The sequence below is a fragment of the Manis javanica genome, chromosome 8, assembly GCF_040802235.1.
Source record: "Manis javanica isolate MJ-LG chromosome 8, MJ_LKY, whole genome shotgun sequence".
In the NCBI taxonomy this organism is placed as follows: domain Eukaryota; kingdom Metazoa; phylum Chordata; class Mammalia; order Pholidota; family Manidae; genus Manis; species Manis javanica.
This window is the reverse complement of record NC_133163.1, coordinates 99,574,866-99,591,046: the sequence shown is the minus strand read 5'-3', so window position 1 is coordinate 99,591,046 and position 16,181 is coordinate 99,574,866. Positions and strand designations below refer to the sequence as shown.

The 16,181-nt window shown below is 39.7% G+C and overlaps 1 protein-coding gene across 3 annotated transcripts in view; it reads left to right on the top strand.

Annotated features, from left to right (window-relative positions):
* Positions 1–11,624, top strand: part of ATP8B4 (ATPase phospholipid transporting 8B4 (putative)) — a 222,013-nt gene extending 210,389 nt beyond the window's left edge. For 2 of the 3 annotated variants that reach the window (XM_073211788.1, XM_073211787.1), the window contains exons 26-28: positions 4,450–4,588; positions 7,471–7,601; positions 9,251–11,623. In XM_073211788.1, coding sequence (XP_073067889.1) covers positions 4,450–4,588; positions 7,471–7,601; positions 9,251–9,532 — 552 coding nt within the window. In that variant the 3' untranslated portion in view covers positions 9,533–11,623. Of the gene's footprint in view, positions 1–4,449; positions 4,589–7,470; positions 7,602–9,250 lie in introns of all 3 variants that reach the window. The other variant, XM_073211786.1, reaches the window with a different exon arrangement.
* Positions 11,625–16,181: the final 4,557 nt, after the last annotated feature.

The following is a 16,181-nucleotide window of genomic DNA, read 5'->3' as shown; positions in this document are numbered from 1 at the left end:
CAATAGCAGCTCCCGACAATTGAACATTTACTACATAAATGAATTATCACTGAGATAATCTTATGATCTCATTTAATCCTCTTCATGGTCCTCTGAATACAGATACTATTACTACTGATGAGAAAATGGACTTGTTACAGTTCAAGTTACATAGAAAGAGGCAGGCCAGAATTTGAACAAATCTTCTGACCTCAAATCCCCACCTCCAAAGCCACATGAATCTCCCTTCTTTATAAAGTCAACTGGAAGCTATGGGCCTCTCCAAATATGTAGTAGCTACAGGGCACTCATGGTCCACCTCTTTTGTGCATGAGGGGACACCTAGGACACCAGTATCATCCTTGAATAACATGGGAAGGAAACTGTTAATAGATGATAAAGATACATCCTCTTTCAACACCAATTCAGCTTGAGGAATATATAGATTCCCAGTTCCTGTCATTTTAGTATAACATTTATTCTTATTTCTAGGAAGCCATGAAAAGATCCGCTTTAGCATAGAGTTCTCAGGCCTGAGTATGTACGTGTTATAACCATGAAAGCTCAGCAATTCTGGCTTCAGTCAGAAACTGCTATACTTAATGTATAGAATAATAAGCTTCAAGAATTTTGTGAGTAAGTTCACTTTGACAGCAGCATGAATATCCTTTCCTCACTGTCTAAGCTTGACTTGTCCTTGCAGTAACAACCCCCATGAAATCTGCTACAGCGATAAAATCTCGCATCCATGTCCTGCTGAAGCTATAGGCCAAACTGTATCAGTCTCTATTAAATTTTTTTCAGTTATTCGAATTACAAAATGTTCCTTTTCACATTTCACACAATATAGAAGTGTTTAAATAAAATGAACTATCTTCCTTTCCTTCCCCAGACTTCCCTGGTTTACTGCTGTTATGATCACATTGCCTTAATACGTCCCTATTTTTTTTCTTTGCTTTGAAACACACAGACAGGTATTCAAGAAAAAGGGATCCTACTATGCATATCATTCTGTAATATGCTTTGCTCACTCAACAAGATGCTCTGGGCAGCTTTCCAAGTCAACACATTCAGATCTATCTTAGTCTTTTTAAGAAAGACACAGAATTTTGTAATATGGATAATAATAATTTATTCATCAGGCCTCTGTGGACACATTCAGAATGTTGCTGTTCTTGTCATTGAATCCATGCTGCAGGGCATACATGAGCACATATATTTTATGTACTGTCAAATAAATTCCTAAATGGAATTTCTGGAGTCAGAACTCCTAACTTTGACAAATCTGATGAATGAGGATGGTTATTTCGTTGTTTCCATTGCAGGGTCAGGAAGTATACATATTTAAAACTTCATTAATATTGCTATATACTTTCCAAAAACATCATAGTTGAAGACAACAGACACTTCTTTTAGTAAAAAAGGTTTTTTTTAAAAAAAGCTACTGGATAGCTTCCAAGTCTTCAGGAGGCAGGTGGATCAGGGAGAGACACAGGCAGGCATCGCAACACCCAGCAACGGGGCGCGGTGTGCAGGGAGAGGCTGCTCCTGCCGTCCTCCAGGTTGACTCTGGTCCCCCAGGGCCTGGATGCCAGGTCGGCCACAAGGCCTCCAGAGGTATCACCCCCACCGCCATGCTTGTAAATACTGGGAGAAATGCGCTACCGTTTTCCATTGTGATTATGATTCTTACCAAGTTCTCCCTGTATTTCAAGGAGATTTTACCTTATAGAATTCAAGGCCATATTATTTGCCATGTAACAGTTCTTGACTGTTATTTGCTCTTTGTAGATTTTATCTTCTTTCATGATAAAAGTATCCTTATTTAAACTTCAATTTTTTATATTAATTTTACTTCTTTTGCCTTTTTTAGTCTGCATTTGCTTGATATATAAGATGGGCCCTTCCATTCATTTTCATTTCTTTCTTATCCTAGTCTGTTAGTGTTTCTCCTTTGATCAGGGAGTCAAGCTATTTTTATTGTAGTAACATATAGTTTATCTTGCCCCTTTCATGTTATTTTATGATTACTTTTCATTCTACTTTTTTATTTCCATTTTTCCTTTTCATACTTGAATGCATTGTGATTTAAAAATATCCTATATTTTATGAATAATTTGTTTTCCTAGAAATTTCTCCCTATTTTCATAGTCATTTAAATATCTATTTCTATATTGATATACCAAAATTAAATAATAACTATGTCCTCCACCAAATGTCTCACTATCCTATTCTATACCTTCCCTCATCCACCTCTAAATTAAGCAATTTTGGAAATGTTTTTACTTTACTTCTCCCTCTGTGCCCCTACTCCCCTCTCCATCTCTTGCATGTTACTAATTTAGAATTTTATAGATTGTTATGAAGTGTTCTTTTAACATGTTTTGACTGTTGCAATTTTTTTCTAAATTAATATTGCAGCTTATACTCACATTATTATTCATTTAGATCCAACTATAAATTAACAAGAATCATTGCTCACCACCATTTTTCAGCTGTTCGTCTTCCCCTATTTTGAGGTCTTCATTGTGATTTAATTTTGATTTGGTCACAGTGGATTTCTTGAGTAATTTCTTCAGAAAGTGCATATAGATGATATACTTTGGGGCTCAAAGCTTTCTTTCTTTGTCTTTACATTTAAATGATATATTGGATGGGCATTAGATTCCTGAGTCAGGCCTTTCTCTTCCAGAACTTCGTAAACGTTGTTCCACTGTGTCCCAGCTTTAGTGTAGCTGTTCGATGTTCTTTGATTCTCTTTCCTTTTTAAGTAATATCTTCTCTATGCAGAAGCTTATGTTCTTTGTTCTTGAACTTCTTTCAGTAATTTGCCTAGGATTTAAAGTGCCCTCCCAATCTGAAAAATCTTTGTTTTTTTTCATCAAAGAGTAGTTTCCTTCTGTCACTTTTTTGATTGTTACCTCTCTATTTATCCATTTTCTATTTCTAAATATTTGTATATTAGGCCCATTGATCTGACATCTATGGATTTGCCATCCATGGCTCTTATCTTTTTTGCACATGGTTTCCATTTCTTCAAGTTTTTGTTCTCTGTTGTGAGATATTATTTCCATTTGATTTTTTCCAGAATATTAATTCACTTCTCATCAGTGACTATTGTTTTTTGGTTTCTCTATTGAATTTTTAAATTCAGAAATAATGTCTTTTTTCTTCCAGAATTATTTTCTGTGATCTAATTGCATCCCCTGAAGAGTTCTCATTACATTTTTTTTTTTTTTGGTTATGGTGCTTGTCTGTCTTTTCCATTAGCTCTGCCTCAATAGGAGCCTCCTGTTCTTGTTTTTATTCTGTTGAGTCCTCTTAAATTGGTTGTGATTTTTCTTTGCCTTCTTATATCCATACAGGTTAGGCTATTGGTGTCTCTTGAGGGTGATGGACTGACAGATGGTAGAAGGTAGAGTTGGAGATTTTGGTCTAATGTCTTGGCAGCCAAATGAACCAGAAAACTAGCATTTCTTTGCTGAGGCATGGATGGCATGTTTTCAATCCTCGTGAGGAAAGAAAAGGCTGTCCTTTTATAATCCCTGCAGTTTACATCTAAGGCTGCCAGCATCCTTTCAGTGGGGCAGTATTTTAAAGGACAGTAAATTTGTAGTGGGAAGGGGAAGCATGTCTCCATAAGCAGAGAAGGCATTTACCCTTGTAACAGGGCCCCCTCAAGCAGGCAAGAAATCTGTGGACTTACACCAGACTTTTCTAGAAATACAAACCCTCACTTAGACTACATGGGAACCTTAAAGTGCAAATAATGATGCTAGAACTGACCTTTTTCCCTGGGAACTCAAGGGTTCATATTCAGTTGGACCAATGGCTTTCTTAATTCCCCAACAGCAGCCCACTCTTTTCTGGCTGCACTGTCCCAACAAATTATTGGAAATAGGAAGGGCTTGTGAACATGCTCCCAGGTCACCATGAATCCCAAGCTTCTGAATTTTATGCCACAAGAGGATTAAAGATTTTTCTTTGTTGTTATTTGAACAATTAAAATAAAGGATCATTAAAACAAGTTAGAACATTGATATAAAACAAGTTATGCCCATGTAAAAAATGGTTATGTGAATATTTATGTACACATTATAAAACACTGTACTTGCTTACTACAGAAAAAGTTTTTCCCAATAGAAAGTTTTGAGAGCAATTTGGAAAAGTAACTTTGAAATTAGAAGCCATTCTGCTTTCTTATTTCTCACTTTAAAGAAGTTTAACATTTTATCTCCTGATTCTGACTCAACCTTGGCAGATATAATGGCTTGTGGATATAAGCTCTAAAATCAAAAGTGTCACCAGAAATGTCAAGTCAGTCCCATGTGTTGAACAGGAAGTGGGAGTGCCTGTGGTTGGCTGGTAGCTAGACAGGTACATAGATCAGTTCTGGGGAAATGACACTCAATACAATGATGTCCTTTTAATCCTCAAAAATCTCCCCTTTGCACTTGACTTTATTTACAGATAGCCTTGGATACCAGTTATTGGACTGTCATTAATCACGTCTTCATCTGGGGCAGCCTTGCCACGTATTTCTCCATTTTATTTGCAATGCACAGTAATGGCATCTTTAGCATTTTCCCAAACCAGTTTCCATTTGTTGGTAAGTGAGTCCTACTGTTTACTGGGGCCTAGTGTCATGCTATCATTTATTTGTCTTTGTAATTTATTTTCTGTGCTGGGTGGGACTAGGGATAACCAATAACCTTTCTCTAGGAATTGAATGAGCCAGGCATCTGAAGGCTTTCAGGCTGGAAAAGGGCACCAAAAGATTAGTTTTTGCTGTTCCTACCAGATGCAAAAATATCACTGAGATAGCTGTTTAAAGGTTCTCAATAGTCCAGACTGTTGCAGTAGTGTGTCCCTTTGAGAACAAGAGGCATAACACATATATCAGGGATACCTGAAGGCCTGTGAAAAGTTCATGTATGATGGAGGGAAAAGAAAGAAATACTAGGCTCTTCCTTTTATGCAATTATCGCCAAATTCTCTGCCAAAGTTCACCTGTGGAATTTATCTGCATTTAGATAAGAAATTATGTATAGTTTTGAACCTCCTAAAAATTGCTGGTTGTTAGTCCTTATGTGGCACAAAGAGAAGGCCCTATAGTTACACAGCTAGGGTGCAAGTGTCAGCTCTACCACTTGCAAGCTGTGTGACACTGGGCAAGTTTCTTTTCCTTTTTATGCCTTATTATCTTCAATTCTAAACTGGGGGTATTAATAGTGCCTATTTTCATTGTAAATTTGAGAGAGCTAAATGAGATAATGTATATGCAAGGCCTAGCATGTAGTCTGGTACAAAATACTTTTTCAGTAATCTTAATCACAATGATGATGATAATGACGATTCAAGCAAATGTGGCTTGATTACTGGCTGGGGCATTGCAAAGTGATTTGGGCCACAGACGGGAAACAAAGGGTGTTCTAAAATCCCTAAAGTCCTGAGATTCTATAACTCTACGAAGAGTGTACATCTGGTCTATGTAGGGAATATACTACCATTGCACTCCACATTTCAAAATGATTCCCAGCAAGGGTCACTGAGCTTTACACAATGGGGCTATTAATATACTTTCACAGAAATCTCTAGTGTGAGTGAAATAAGTTGATAATAGTGATGTTTCTGAATTCATCCCAGGAAACTGTGGAAAAGAGAAGCACAGTGAAAACCCTCTTGGGCTCAATCAGGGAAGACTGAGATTTGCATCCATTAGTTGAAGAACCCAGTCTAGAAAAACAATTCTTAGAAGACTGATTAATGTAGAAAGCAAAATAAGAGTAACTATAGGGTTATGCATTTCATGGATGCAAAGGCACCTGAAATTTTAATACTATTTAAATGTACATATATACTAAAGAATGTTGCTCTTCAACTTTTGCCCTGCCCTGCAGGTACATGAAAATCTTTAAATTGCACCATGCTTACTTAATATGTAATGCTAATAATTTGTTTACCAAAAGATTCCAACCATGTAGAAACATGACGGTTATGAATAAGAATAAACATATTAGGAAAGAAAAACCTTAGAACTATTTTTAAGCTTTTTCTTTTCTCTTCTCTTCCCTCCCTCCCTCCTTTCCTCCCTTCTTTCTCTCTCTCTTTCTTTCTTTTCCTTTGATTGCCAAATCTGAAAGTTCAGTGCATTGACCAGGAGACTTCCAGTCCTAAGAGAGCATGCTGGCATGCATAATGAGACTGGAATGCCTCAACTGGAGAAAGTAGTTTGTGTGGGGACCACTCTCTCCAGCTAAGCACATGCCATTCCAGGAACTAATTACTGACCTCCAATGAGACTTCTCAAAAGTTAGATCAACACTGGGTTTAAGAAAAGAAATGTCTCCTTAGTAGCAGGAGTGAGGTTTTTAAAGTGCAGCTTGCTTTTCTAGCCGTGCCTGGGTGTACTGAGCTTGAAGGAGCTGAAAGAGACATTGATTTTATTGAGTCCAGCTTGTTTCTGCCCAGGAAACTGTAATCAACTGCTCTTTGGTAGGCAGATTCTGTCTTCCAAAGCCTGAAAATGCAGACATACCAATCAGGAGACAGGTCCTCATACTCAAAGCCCATTCAAATGGTGTGAACATTTAAGCTCTGAGCAAGGGGACCTGGATCATTAGAGGTGTTGTAGCAAATCCCTAGAAAACCAGCGGAGACTGAAAACTTATTTTGGGTGATGTAAGTAAGGCTGATATCTTCCTGTAGGATTTGTCTGTCTGCATGCCTTACTGACCCTTACTGTTTTTTTAAAACAAACATCCCAGTTTATGAAGCATGAGTCTAGAGTCAGGAAACTGGCTCCAGGCTTGGAGATGGGTTTCACTGCTCTGGCGAGCATTTGGGTGGCTGTGTCGGCAGTCTGCTGGTGAGGGGAATGCTCTTTTCACAGACACAGGAGTGTCCCTTATCTCCTCGGGGCCTTGAGCACTTGGTAACCAAGTAAGCATCACTGAAGTCAGCAAGGCCCTCTGAGGCAGGTTTTCTGGGGCTATTGCCTGACTTTAAAATATTGGCCCTGTGGTAGATAAAGCTCCCTTTTTATAATGTAGCCAGTCACCAAGACCATTATTTGAGACTGGACCTTGTCCAGGGCACACACTGTGCAGTTTGGTATGATAGATTTGCTCAAGAGTCTGTACTGGTAAATGTGCCTTTTCAAAATAATGGCTGTTGTCAAGGGATCTTGAGTCTGGATGAGAGAATTCTGCTTTATGGGGCTGGGTGGGTGCCTGCTTAGCTCCAGCCGCCATCTCGAAGTGATCAGGCCACAAAGCCCTTCCCGAGGGTGGCGATCCTAACCACTCTTGCCTTCTCCTAATCACCACGGCACATACGATATGCTGGGAAAGGCGCCTAGTGGTTCTCCCTCAGGAGTTCAAACCTCACCATTTCAAAAAAGACCTTACAGAAATAGACAAAGAGCCTATTAATCCAATGCCTCAACCCTATTTATAAGTAACCACAGTGTATATTCTTCTTTAATGACAGGAAATGCACGACATTCCATGACTCAGAAGTGCATCTGGCTTGTTATTCTCTTAACAACAGTGGCCACAGTTATGCCTGTGGTGGCATTCAGATTTTTGAAGGTGGATGTCTTCCCTACCCTGAATGACCAGGTATGTCGCGGTGCTGATGAGTACTTAAAGGGCTGGTTGCTGGCTCTTGAAATCATGTCCTACTCTGCCTGGAAGCCCAGGGAAGAGCTAATAAATTTCCCATTAGAAACACCCGTGGGTACACAGCATCCTATCACAGCAGAGGGAACCATCCATCTCTGAGAGTACTAGCCTTGCAAGTGCCAATGAAGGTAAATGTCTCAGCTGCATGTAGGTGGGGAGTCATCAATTACAAGTTAAGCCAGGTATTTTAAAAAGTTGACTGTTAAACAAAAAGCACACTGGTAACATTTTGGACAATTGTTCCAAGGCAGAGGAAGGCTATAGGGGAAGTTATTGATCTGGAGGAATGTAAAGGGTACAGTAAAGAGATAAGCCAAGCAAGGTGTGAGATGAAGGGACTCTAAATTTTTGAGGAAATATAGTAGCAGATTCAGAAACATGGATGGTGTTACCTTCTGAACAGATTAAGAAAGGGAGTTGCAGCTTGACAGCTAGATTGAAAAATATAAAGTTAGCAGGAAAATAGAACAGATTACAGAACTATCTAAACCAAAGTATTAACCATGTCACATACTCAGGGGAGGAAGATATAAACAGGAAAATGTTAAGTGAGGTCAGGACCTAGAGAAAAGGGGAAAGAAAGGAGAGAGATGCATTTGCCCTCACGTCAGAGAAGGGGGGCAAACACTGGTGGGGTGAGTGGCCAGGCCAGCGATACTGAGAGGCAGTGAGGCAGAAGTTCCCGTATCATGACATCCTTCCCATTTTAGGGCCCCAGTATGAAAAGATTCCTTCTGAAATGATTCACGGATGCCCCTGTCACATTTGTCCTTTCCCATTGGCTCTGTGAGCTCATTCTGATGTAAACCCAGAAAATGATGGATGAGTCGAAGGAAGGAAGGACAATGCTCACTTCTTCCAGTATTTAGTGAGATCATGATTTTCTGCTTTTAACGGCTTTCTCCTGACACGAAGTGAAGCTCAGATGCCAAGAGATCAGCTGAATCAGAGAACAAGGCGGCTCGGCCCAAATCTTGGATCTTTTCTTCTCTACTTTACAGGGAAATTAGATGAATGCTGGAAACTCACTTAAATGCTGAGCTCTTTCAAAAAGCCACTAAAACCCCCCGAAGAAATCAAGACCCTGAAAAAAATTTCATGGTACACTGACCTAGCGCAAGAGTTGGAAATTTCTGACTCTCATTTTCTAAATTTTTTTCTAAGTTATGAAAGCCTGTTTGATGTTGAAAATCTCTAAAAGGGAGGGAAAAGGCCTGTTTTGGAGAAGTGGTACTATCAATTGCTACGCTGACTGTGTTTAAATGCTGCATGTTAGAAGACCTTTCTGTACAAAAGTATGTTTCAACTCACTTCAGATAAATGCATGAAGTGGAGACAGTGATGAAATTTGTCTTAACACTTCTTGCTTACTTAATAGTCTCTTGGTAGGAATAAAAACTAACCAGTGCCCAGGGGAGTCTTTTGGGTGGAGAACTTGGTTTTTAGGTGAAAAACTTCCTTCTACAATGAGGGTACTTTGTTATTGTTGATGTTGTTTTACTGAAAAGGCTTTTCCTTCCCAAAGTGGCCCCCTGCCTGGAGTCTAGCATGTGGACACATCTCACCCGGGTGTCCTTCCCTTCCAGATCCGCCGGTGGCAGAAGGCTCAAAAGAAGGCAAGGCCCCTCCGCAGCCGAAGGCCTCACACTCGCAGATCAAGCTCAAGAAGGTCTGGATATGCTTTTGCTCACCAAGAGGGCTACGGAGAACTTATCACATCTGGAAAAAACATGCGAGCTAAAAATCCACCCCCAACATCAGGGTTGGAAAAGCCACTGTATAACAGCACAAGCTGGATTGAAAATTTGTGTAAGAAAACCACAGACACAGTGAGCAGTTTTAGCCAGGAGAAAACAGTGAAACTGTGAGGCAAGATGGATTTGAACCACAAAGTTATCTTTTCACTTCAGCTGGAGCTGAAATTTAGCAGACTCTCTGGAGTTTGGCATCATGGGTGAGGGGTGGGGCAGAGTGCCTCAATTTAATTCTGTAGCAGTGCCACCACCCATCCAGTAGGGGTGGACTCTATGGGAAACCAGGCCAGATAGCTACTGTCTGATTCGTGATTTGGTGGACAAAGCCCTCACGATACAAGCACAGGTTTTTATCAACCTAAGATACTAAATGACCTGAACCTTATAATCTCATTTATGGAGAAAAACTTACAAATCTTCATATACATTGACTGGATTTTCAGGTGGATGAAAGGGTTCATATCCCAACTGAAAAGTTTGCTTATTGAAAGATGAACACATTATGTAAGATCAGCCTTTCCCGAGATGCACTTTGAAGATTTAACACTGGTACTAAGGTACTTTCAGACTAAGAGCAGTTGGTCACTCTCCAGTCTTGATATCCACCTATGTGTTCAGCCAGGAGAACAAATCACCTTCATGCCTGAAGAACTGAAAAACATGTTGTGTTCCTTATTTTCCTGCTAGTCTAGAGACAAAGTACATTGAGCATCTTTACAGTGGGATAAGCTGGTAATTTGGGCAAATGTTTTCAAAAAGCTCTCAGGGACTGTTCACAAAACATCAAAGAGAGGCCCTCTAGTAAGTTTTCTAAACACTTTTGAGTGACTTTATAATAACCTCAGTAGTAATTTTGCCCTGCAACATCCAGAACCATTAATGGAATCTGCAAAGCTTTGGAATTTCACCCTAATGATTGTATTTCACATAGTGTCTAGGCAAATACTTCCAACATTTCCAGTCTTTAAAAGTTCAGATTCGAAACCAAACAAATTAAGGAGCAATCTCTTCAATTACTATTCCAATGCTCAGGCTCAGGTTATTCAGAGTTAGTTGCTTTTGATATTCAGCTGTTATGTTTGTAATTCAAACATATAAACATACGTAGATGAAGTTGATGTTCTGGAGATGTTCCGGTCCAAGTCTTCTGTCCACATGTGAGTCCCCAGCATAGTTCCTATAAAAGAATTCCGGCAGATTTGTGTTCGGACCCTAGCTCTACCACTTCTTACCTCTGTGAACTCGGGCAGGTAATGGGCATTATCTGGACTTAGTTTCTCCCTCTGTAAAACGAGGATATCCTAACTACCTCACGTGGTTATTTGAGGATTGCCAAAGTGAAAATTCTCAAATTATTAGAAACATAATTCTCATATGAATAGATGGTGAGTTAAATTCCATTTAACTCATCAGAATAACAGATATTTGAAGAGAATGTGAAGAACTGGAATTTAAGTAATCAGTGGAGAGGTCTTGATGAAATGAGATTGCAAAGTAAGATATCAAACATGTTAGTGTTGTACAGGGAACTAAAACTATAACCTTGGAGGTAAGTTTCTTCATAAAGTCTATTTTTGACTTTTCAGAAGTCAAAAATAAATCAACGTCGTGCCTTAGCAATTTTCTGCAAGTCAGCCTCCAACTTCATAGGGTCTTTAATCTCATCCCTGTTGAATTGTTAGTCAAACAAAATTATATTTCCCAAGAAAATGGCCCTTGGATGGGCCTGATGGCTCTTGGGTGGGCTTGATGGATATAATAGGCTAGCATGATATTAGAAGATCACACAGTCCTTTTTTTTTTTACCTTAATTTTCACATCTGGGGTAATTTTCCCTGAATGGGATCAAATAAGATATGTAAGAGGCTAATACAGTGGTTTAATCATAGTAAATTGCTCATAAATATTCCCTTTTCCCCTACATGCCTGTATAGACTTATCCAGATGTTATTTTTCAATGTCTAATTTGTCATTAGTTTCACCAAGTTTGCTTGCTTTTTGTAACATATTTGAAAGACTTGAAACTTTCAGTAAATGTTTTGGCACTGTTACTGTTTGATGCTATCTCTTGTCCTTATTGGGAACTCACTGTGGCGAGTTTCTGTTCCAGTTTCTGTTCAGCTGAATTTTTTTCTCTCCACATGTCTGAGAAAAACGTCCATTATTCTTAAGATCAGAGTCAAGAATAAAATGAACCAATTGGACCTCAATGTAAGGGATGGGAGGGGTTAGAAACGGTCCAAGTTTGCAAATTCAGTTCAAATTAAGGCTGTCTATAAAGAGATAATGTGGATGATTGTGAGCAAAACACATTATTGGTTTATTTTGTCCCGATGAGATCTAAGTAAACACACACCCATTGCGAGATTATTCACTTACAAGTGCCAGGGATTGTTTTGGACCTGAAGATAAAGAGTCTGAGGGATGGGTAGTGATGTTGGGGCTCTGGGGAGTAATACAAATTTAATTTTATATGAATGTTATCAGATAATTTGGAAAGAAAAAAAATTGGAGTTTTAAAGTCTCAGTCCAAGTTTTGAGCCCTTACAGGTGATTGCAAATTGTATTTCCCTGACTTAAGATTTGCTATCTTTGTCGTCAGCCTCCAGCTGTCTATACCTATGAAGGAAAGAAAGAAAGTAAGAGAGGGATGAAGAAGCAAGAGCGATAAAGCGAAAGAGGAAGGAGGAGAGGGAGAAAAAAACCCAGTTAAATATCTCTTAAGGTGATATGACTTCTGAAAAATAAATGTAATTCCTCGAAGGAAAAAAATGAGATTGAATTTGAGAAGTGAATAAAAAAACCTCCCTCACAGTCAGTGGGAGATGGGGAACATTTGTTTGGAGAGAGATTAACCCCGGTGCTGTCTTGAGGGCTGCGCCCTTTGTGCTAGTTTGTGTTTCTCTATAACAGCCGCTGATGGTCTGCTGTCTCTGGGTCTCTCTAAGCTCCCACGGAGGTGCTAAACCCTCTGGCAGTGCTTTTGGGCGAGGCAGTTGCACACCCTCAGGTTCTTGCTAATGATTCAATAAGATTGCATGCACATTCCAACTTTCATCTCCGCTATTTTTAATATCAAAAGTATACAGAAACAAAGGTAAGACACTCACGCCCAGTAAGACAAGGCCACTTAAAAGTTCTCTCTACCTCGTCCCTGGGCTGAGAGGCGATTCTTTGGGCCTCATTTTCCTCAGGATTCAAGTTAAACAACAGAGCTTGAGTGATTTCCTTTCTGGTTACATGGAAGAACTTTGCAGTTTATGCATCAACTGGAACTGTTTAGTTTATTTATCAGTTTGTGTATTTACATAAACTGTATTCCTTAAGCCTTACAACAACCCTATGAGGTGGCCAGGACATTCATGTTAAGCCCATTTTAGGAAGAGGGCATTGAAGCACAGAGGAGTTAAGTGCTTTGCCCAGTGTCGCACAGAAAGCAAAAGAGCTCGCTCAGATCTGGCACCAAATCCTGAGCTTCTCCTTTCCTTCCTTTCCTTTTTGCATTTCATGAAGTTAGTTATGGACTGCAGACAAGGGAAGTAAACACACTTCAACTATTTTTTTTTAATTCTAGAAAATATAACAAATCAGGAAGGCTGTACTTCTGATTTTTATGGTAAGGCATTGCATTATTCTGTTAATGTGTACACAAAATGCCTTAAGTTCATATGGTTTAATTATACTAATTAAATCACTCAGAATTATTATTTTACATTTTAAAAAATTGACACAAAGTTTAATAGTGGAAGATGCCAGAAATGATGATGCCTTCTGGGTTGTGATGATTTTTTGAGGTTCAAAGGTTAGATAATCATGTGGGGCCACAATTTTCTAATTTTTATATTAACATCTGGTATTAAATGTCTACAGTTTGTTCTACTGCGTCATATTTCATTCCTCGGTGAGAAATCATAAACTTTTGCAATTTTCTAACCTAAGTGTTTTGCCGAACTGCTTGGAAGCCAGAATTAAATGACCCATGTGTTTCAAAATGCTCATTGCAAAAGATTTGGAGGGCCTGGCTGGGCTAATCTGTACGTCTGGGGCTATGACTTAACCAAAAGGGGCCTATCTGTCCTCATGTTTCAAAACTTCCTGGCAGATCTATTCCTGTAACTGGTGCAGAATGCAAATCAGTTTGGAGCTGCGTAAGTAATGTCCAGAGTTCAAGAAATAATAATGATGAATTGGCCAGAACTCTCTGGCTATCTCAATCAGATTCCCATAAGGTTTATTAGTTTAAATTTTTAATAAGCAGCAGCCCTGGACTTATATAGAAAAACCTTATTGAAGCAGGATGCATGGCAGGAGAGATGACGGTTAACTTGATTTGGAAGGAAGGCAATGATCAACGGAAAGTTCAGTCATTTAATCTTGTCATGAATGTTTCTGGACTCCCTGTCTTCTGGGTAAATGTGAGTAGCGAGTAAGCTGTTTCTTGGATGGCTGATGACTTTACTTCTGGTTCTTTTCTCTCACTCCTTAGTGTGCAGCACATATAAATATATAAAAACAGCTGAATCCCAGACACTGGTGAGGACTGCATTGACTCCAGAACACCCTCGGAAAAGGTCTCGAATAAAATTCCTGTTGCGTTCTTGTGATGATGTCACTTTCATTAAGTGATGATTGAAAAGGAATTTGAGATCATGGTTAGGTGGTTGGGGAGGTATTAAAGTTATTACAATCAGTTCAGCGGGAAACTGACCAATAAAAATGAAGCTGGGTCACCAATGGGCAGTTTTGCCCCTGTGCTAATGTTAGATGGCACTCAGCCCTATTCTGACCCCCTTCTAAGTCACGAGAAAACAATTCCTAAATAGGTGCCTACTTTATAAGGTGCCTCCTTGGTTTCAATTAGATAAAAACAAGATTTCTATGCCAAGTAATCCATGGATACCCAGGTCAAAATATTTTCTTGGTACTGATTTGCTATACCAGCTACGAGTTTGTTTTTCACAGTATAAGATGATGTGTTTTGAACAACAGGAATAGTTTCTAACTGTACAACATCAATGACAAAATATCCTTAGACATTGCAAATGATTTATTATTTGTATGAATTACTGACATTATTGAACAGTTATACAAATAACACATTTGTAAATAATTATGGCTCAGGAGTTCGGGAGCTTAGTTACATTTTTGGTGATAGGAAAGATCACTGGAAATACCCTTTTGGTTGACAGGCTTTTGTTTCTTGATTCCCTTTTTTCCTCAGACTTTCTCCATGTAAGGTTTACACATATCTCACGTCTAGCAGGTGTCTCCTCACCGCACAGGAAGTGGGCTAAAACACTCACCACTGCTGGTCTAAGCACTGAGTGTGGGGAGGCCAGGGAAGGAACAGAATTTCTTTTTCCTGCCCTTGTGGAGATTTTAATCTAAAACTTTCTACTGTGCTTTATACTTATCACAGTTTGTTGAATTTATGATGCCATCGTTTCAGAGATACACCATTAATTTATGCACTACTTGAAAACAAAAAATATTGCCAGGTAGAGTTGTAAAGATGCTATTGCATGTACGATTTGTTCCTAGTTTCAGACATACTAAAATATGAAATATAGCAATTACAAGATGGTAGGACGTTGAGAAATGGCACTGAAAAATTACAGCGTATGGTGACTACTGTTTTACAACATTTCAAAGGGATACTAGTTGCAGAAGTTATTAGGGGATAGGAAATAATTTTATTTTGGGGTTTGGGGGAACCCAATCATTTCTTTTGCAGCCAAGGAAAGGGAGAGCCTGGAGAAGCAGGGGCAGGAGGGTGCTCTCAGGGCAACATTGCAGAGGGCCCCTTCAACCCAGCACCAGCAGTGGCCAGAGCAGTGAGGGCCTGGCCACAATCCTCCAGGCAGATGCGCTCCCACAGCACTCCCCCGAGAGGATAAATAACTGGCAGGGCAGCTCCCCAGGACCTGTGGCTTTGCCCAGTGCTGAGAGCTTATCAGTTCCCCTTAGCACCCTGCTGTGTAGCCTATGGAGTCCCTGGAATTTCATTGGTATCATTCTGTCAAGTTATCCTGATTAACTTACTTGTATCTTATTTTCTGCTGCAGCATCCTCACAAAAAGAATGAGAAAGTTAGTTTTTGATGGGCTCTCTTGTTGATTTTGTAGAGGAAGGTAAATGACATGGTGATTGAGAGTTGGGACTGGGGTCAGTAGCCTGGGTTTAGCTCTACCCCTCAGGCAAGTTCTTAACCATCACTCCCAGCTTTACTTTTCTTACACATTCCACTGGATTGGTAATTTTACCTACCAGGATGGCTCCTGTGAGGATCAGATGAGACAATCTTGTTGAAAAACAGTTGTCACAGTGCTTGGCTTGCAGGAAAAGCTAAATACACACAAATAAATAACTACAAGCCCTCCAGGTTCCAGAAGAGCCACCACAGGTTTGTACGCCAGAGGGGTGCTTTTCACTTGCCCCAGAGGAGAGTTGACATGACTTGGTTTCGAGACTTTTGGCTCAGGAAGGCTAAATAGAGCTGAATTGTTGAAAGGACAAGCAGACTCTGGGGGTTGAGGAGAAGCCTTAAATGAGTAAATGCTGGAAAGATCTGGATTTCTCAGACCAGGGAGAAGAAGGGGTGGTACATCCTACTGAGCAGCAGAGACCCTAATCCCACTTGCTTCCCAGAATGCCAAGAAATGTTATGACACCTGGATGCCTGGGATGTAAACAGCAAGCACCAAGGCCTTCCGAGCAATGACCCCTGTTCCCCTGTAGCTTAGTCTGTGGCCAGCAGCATTCT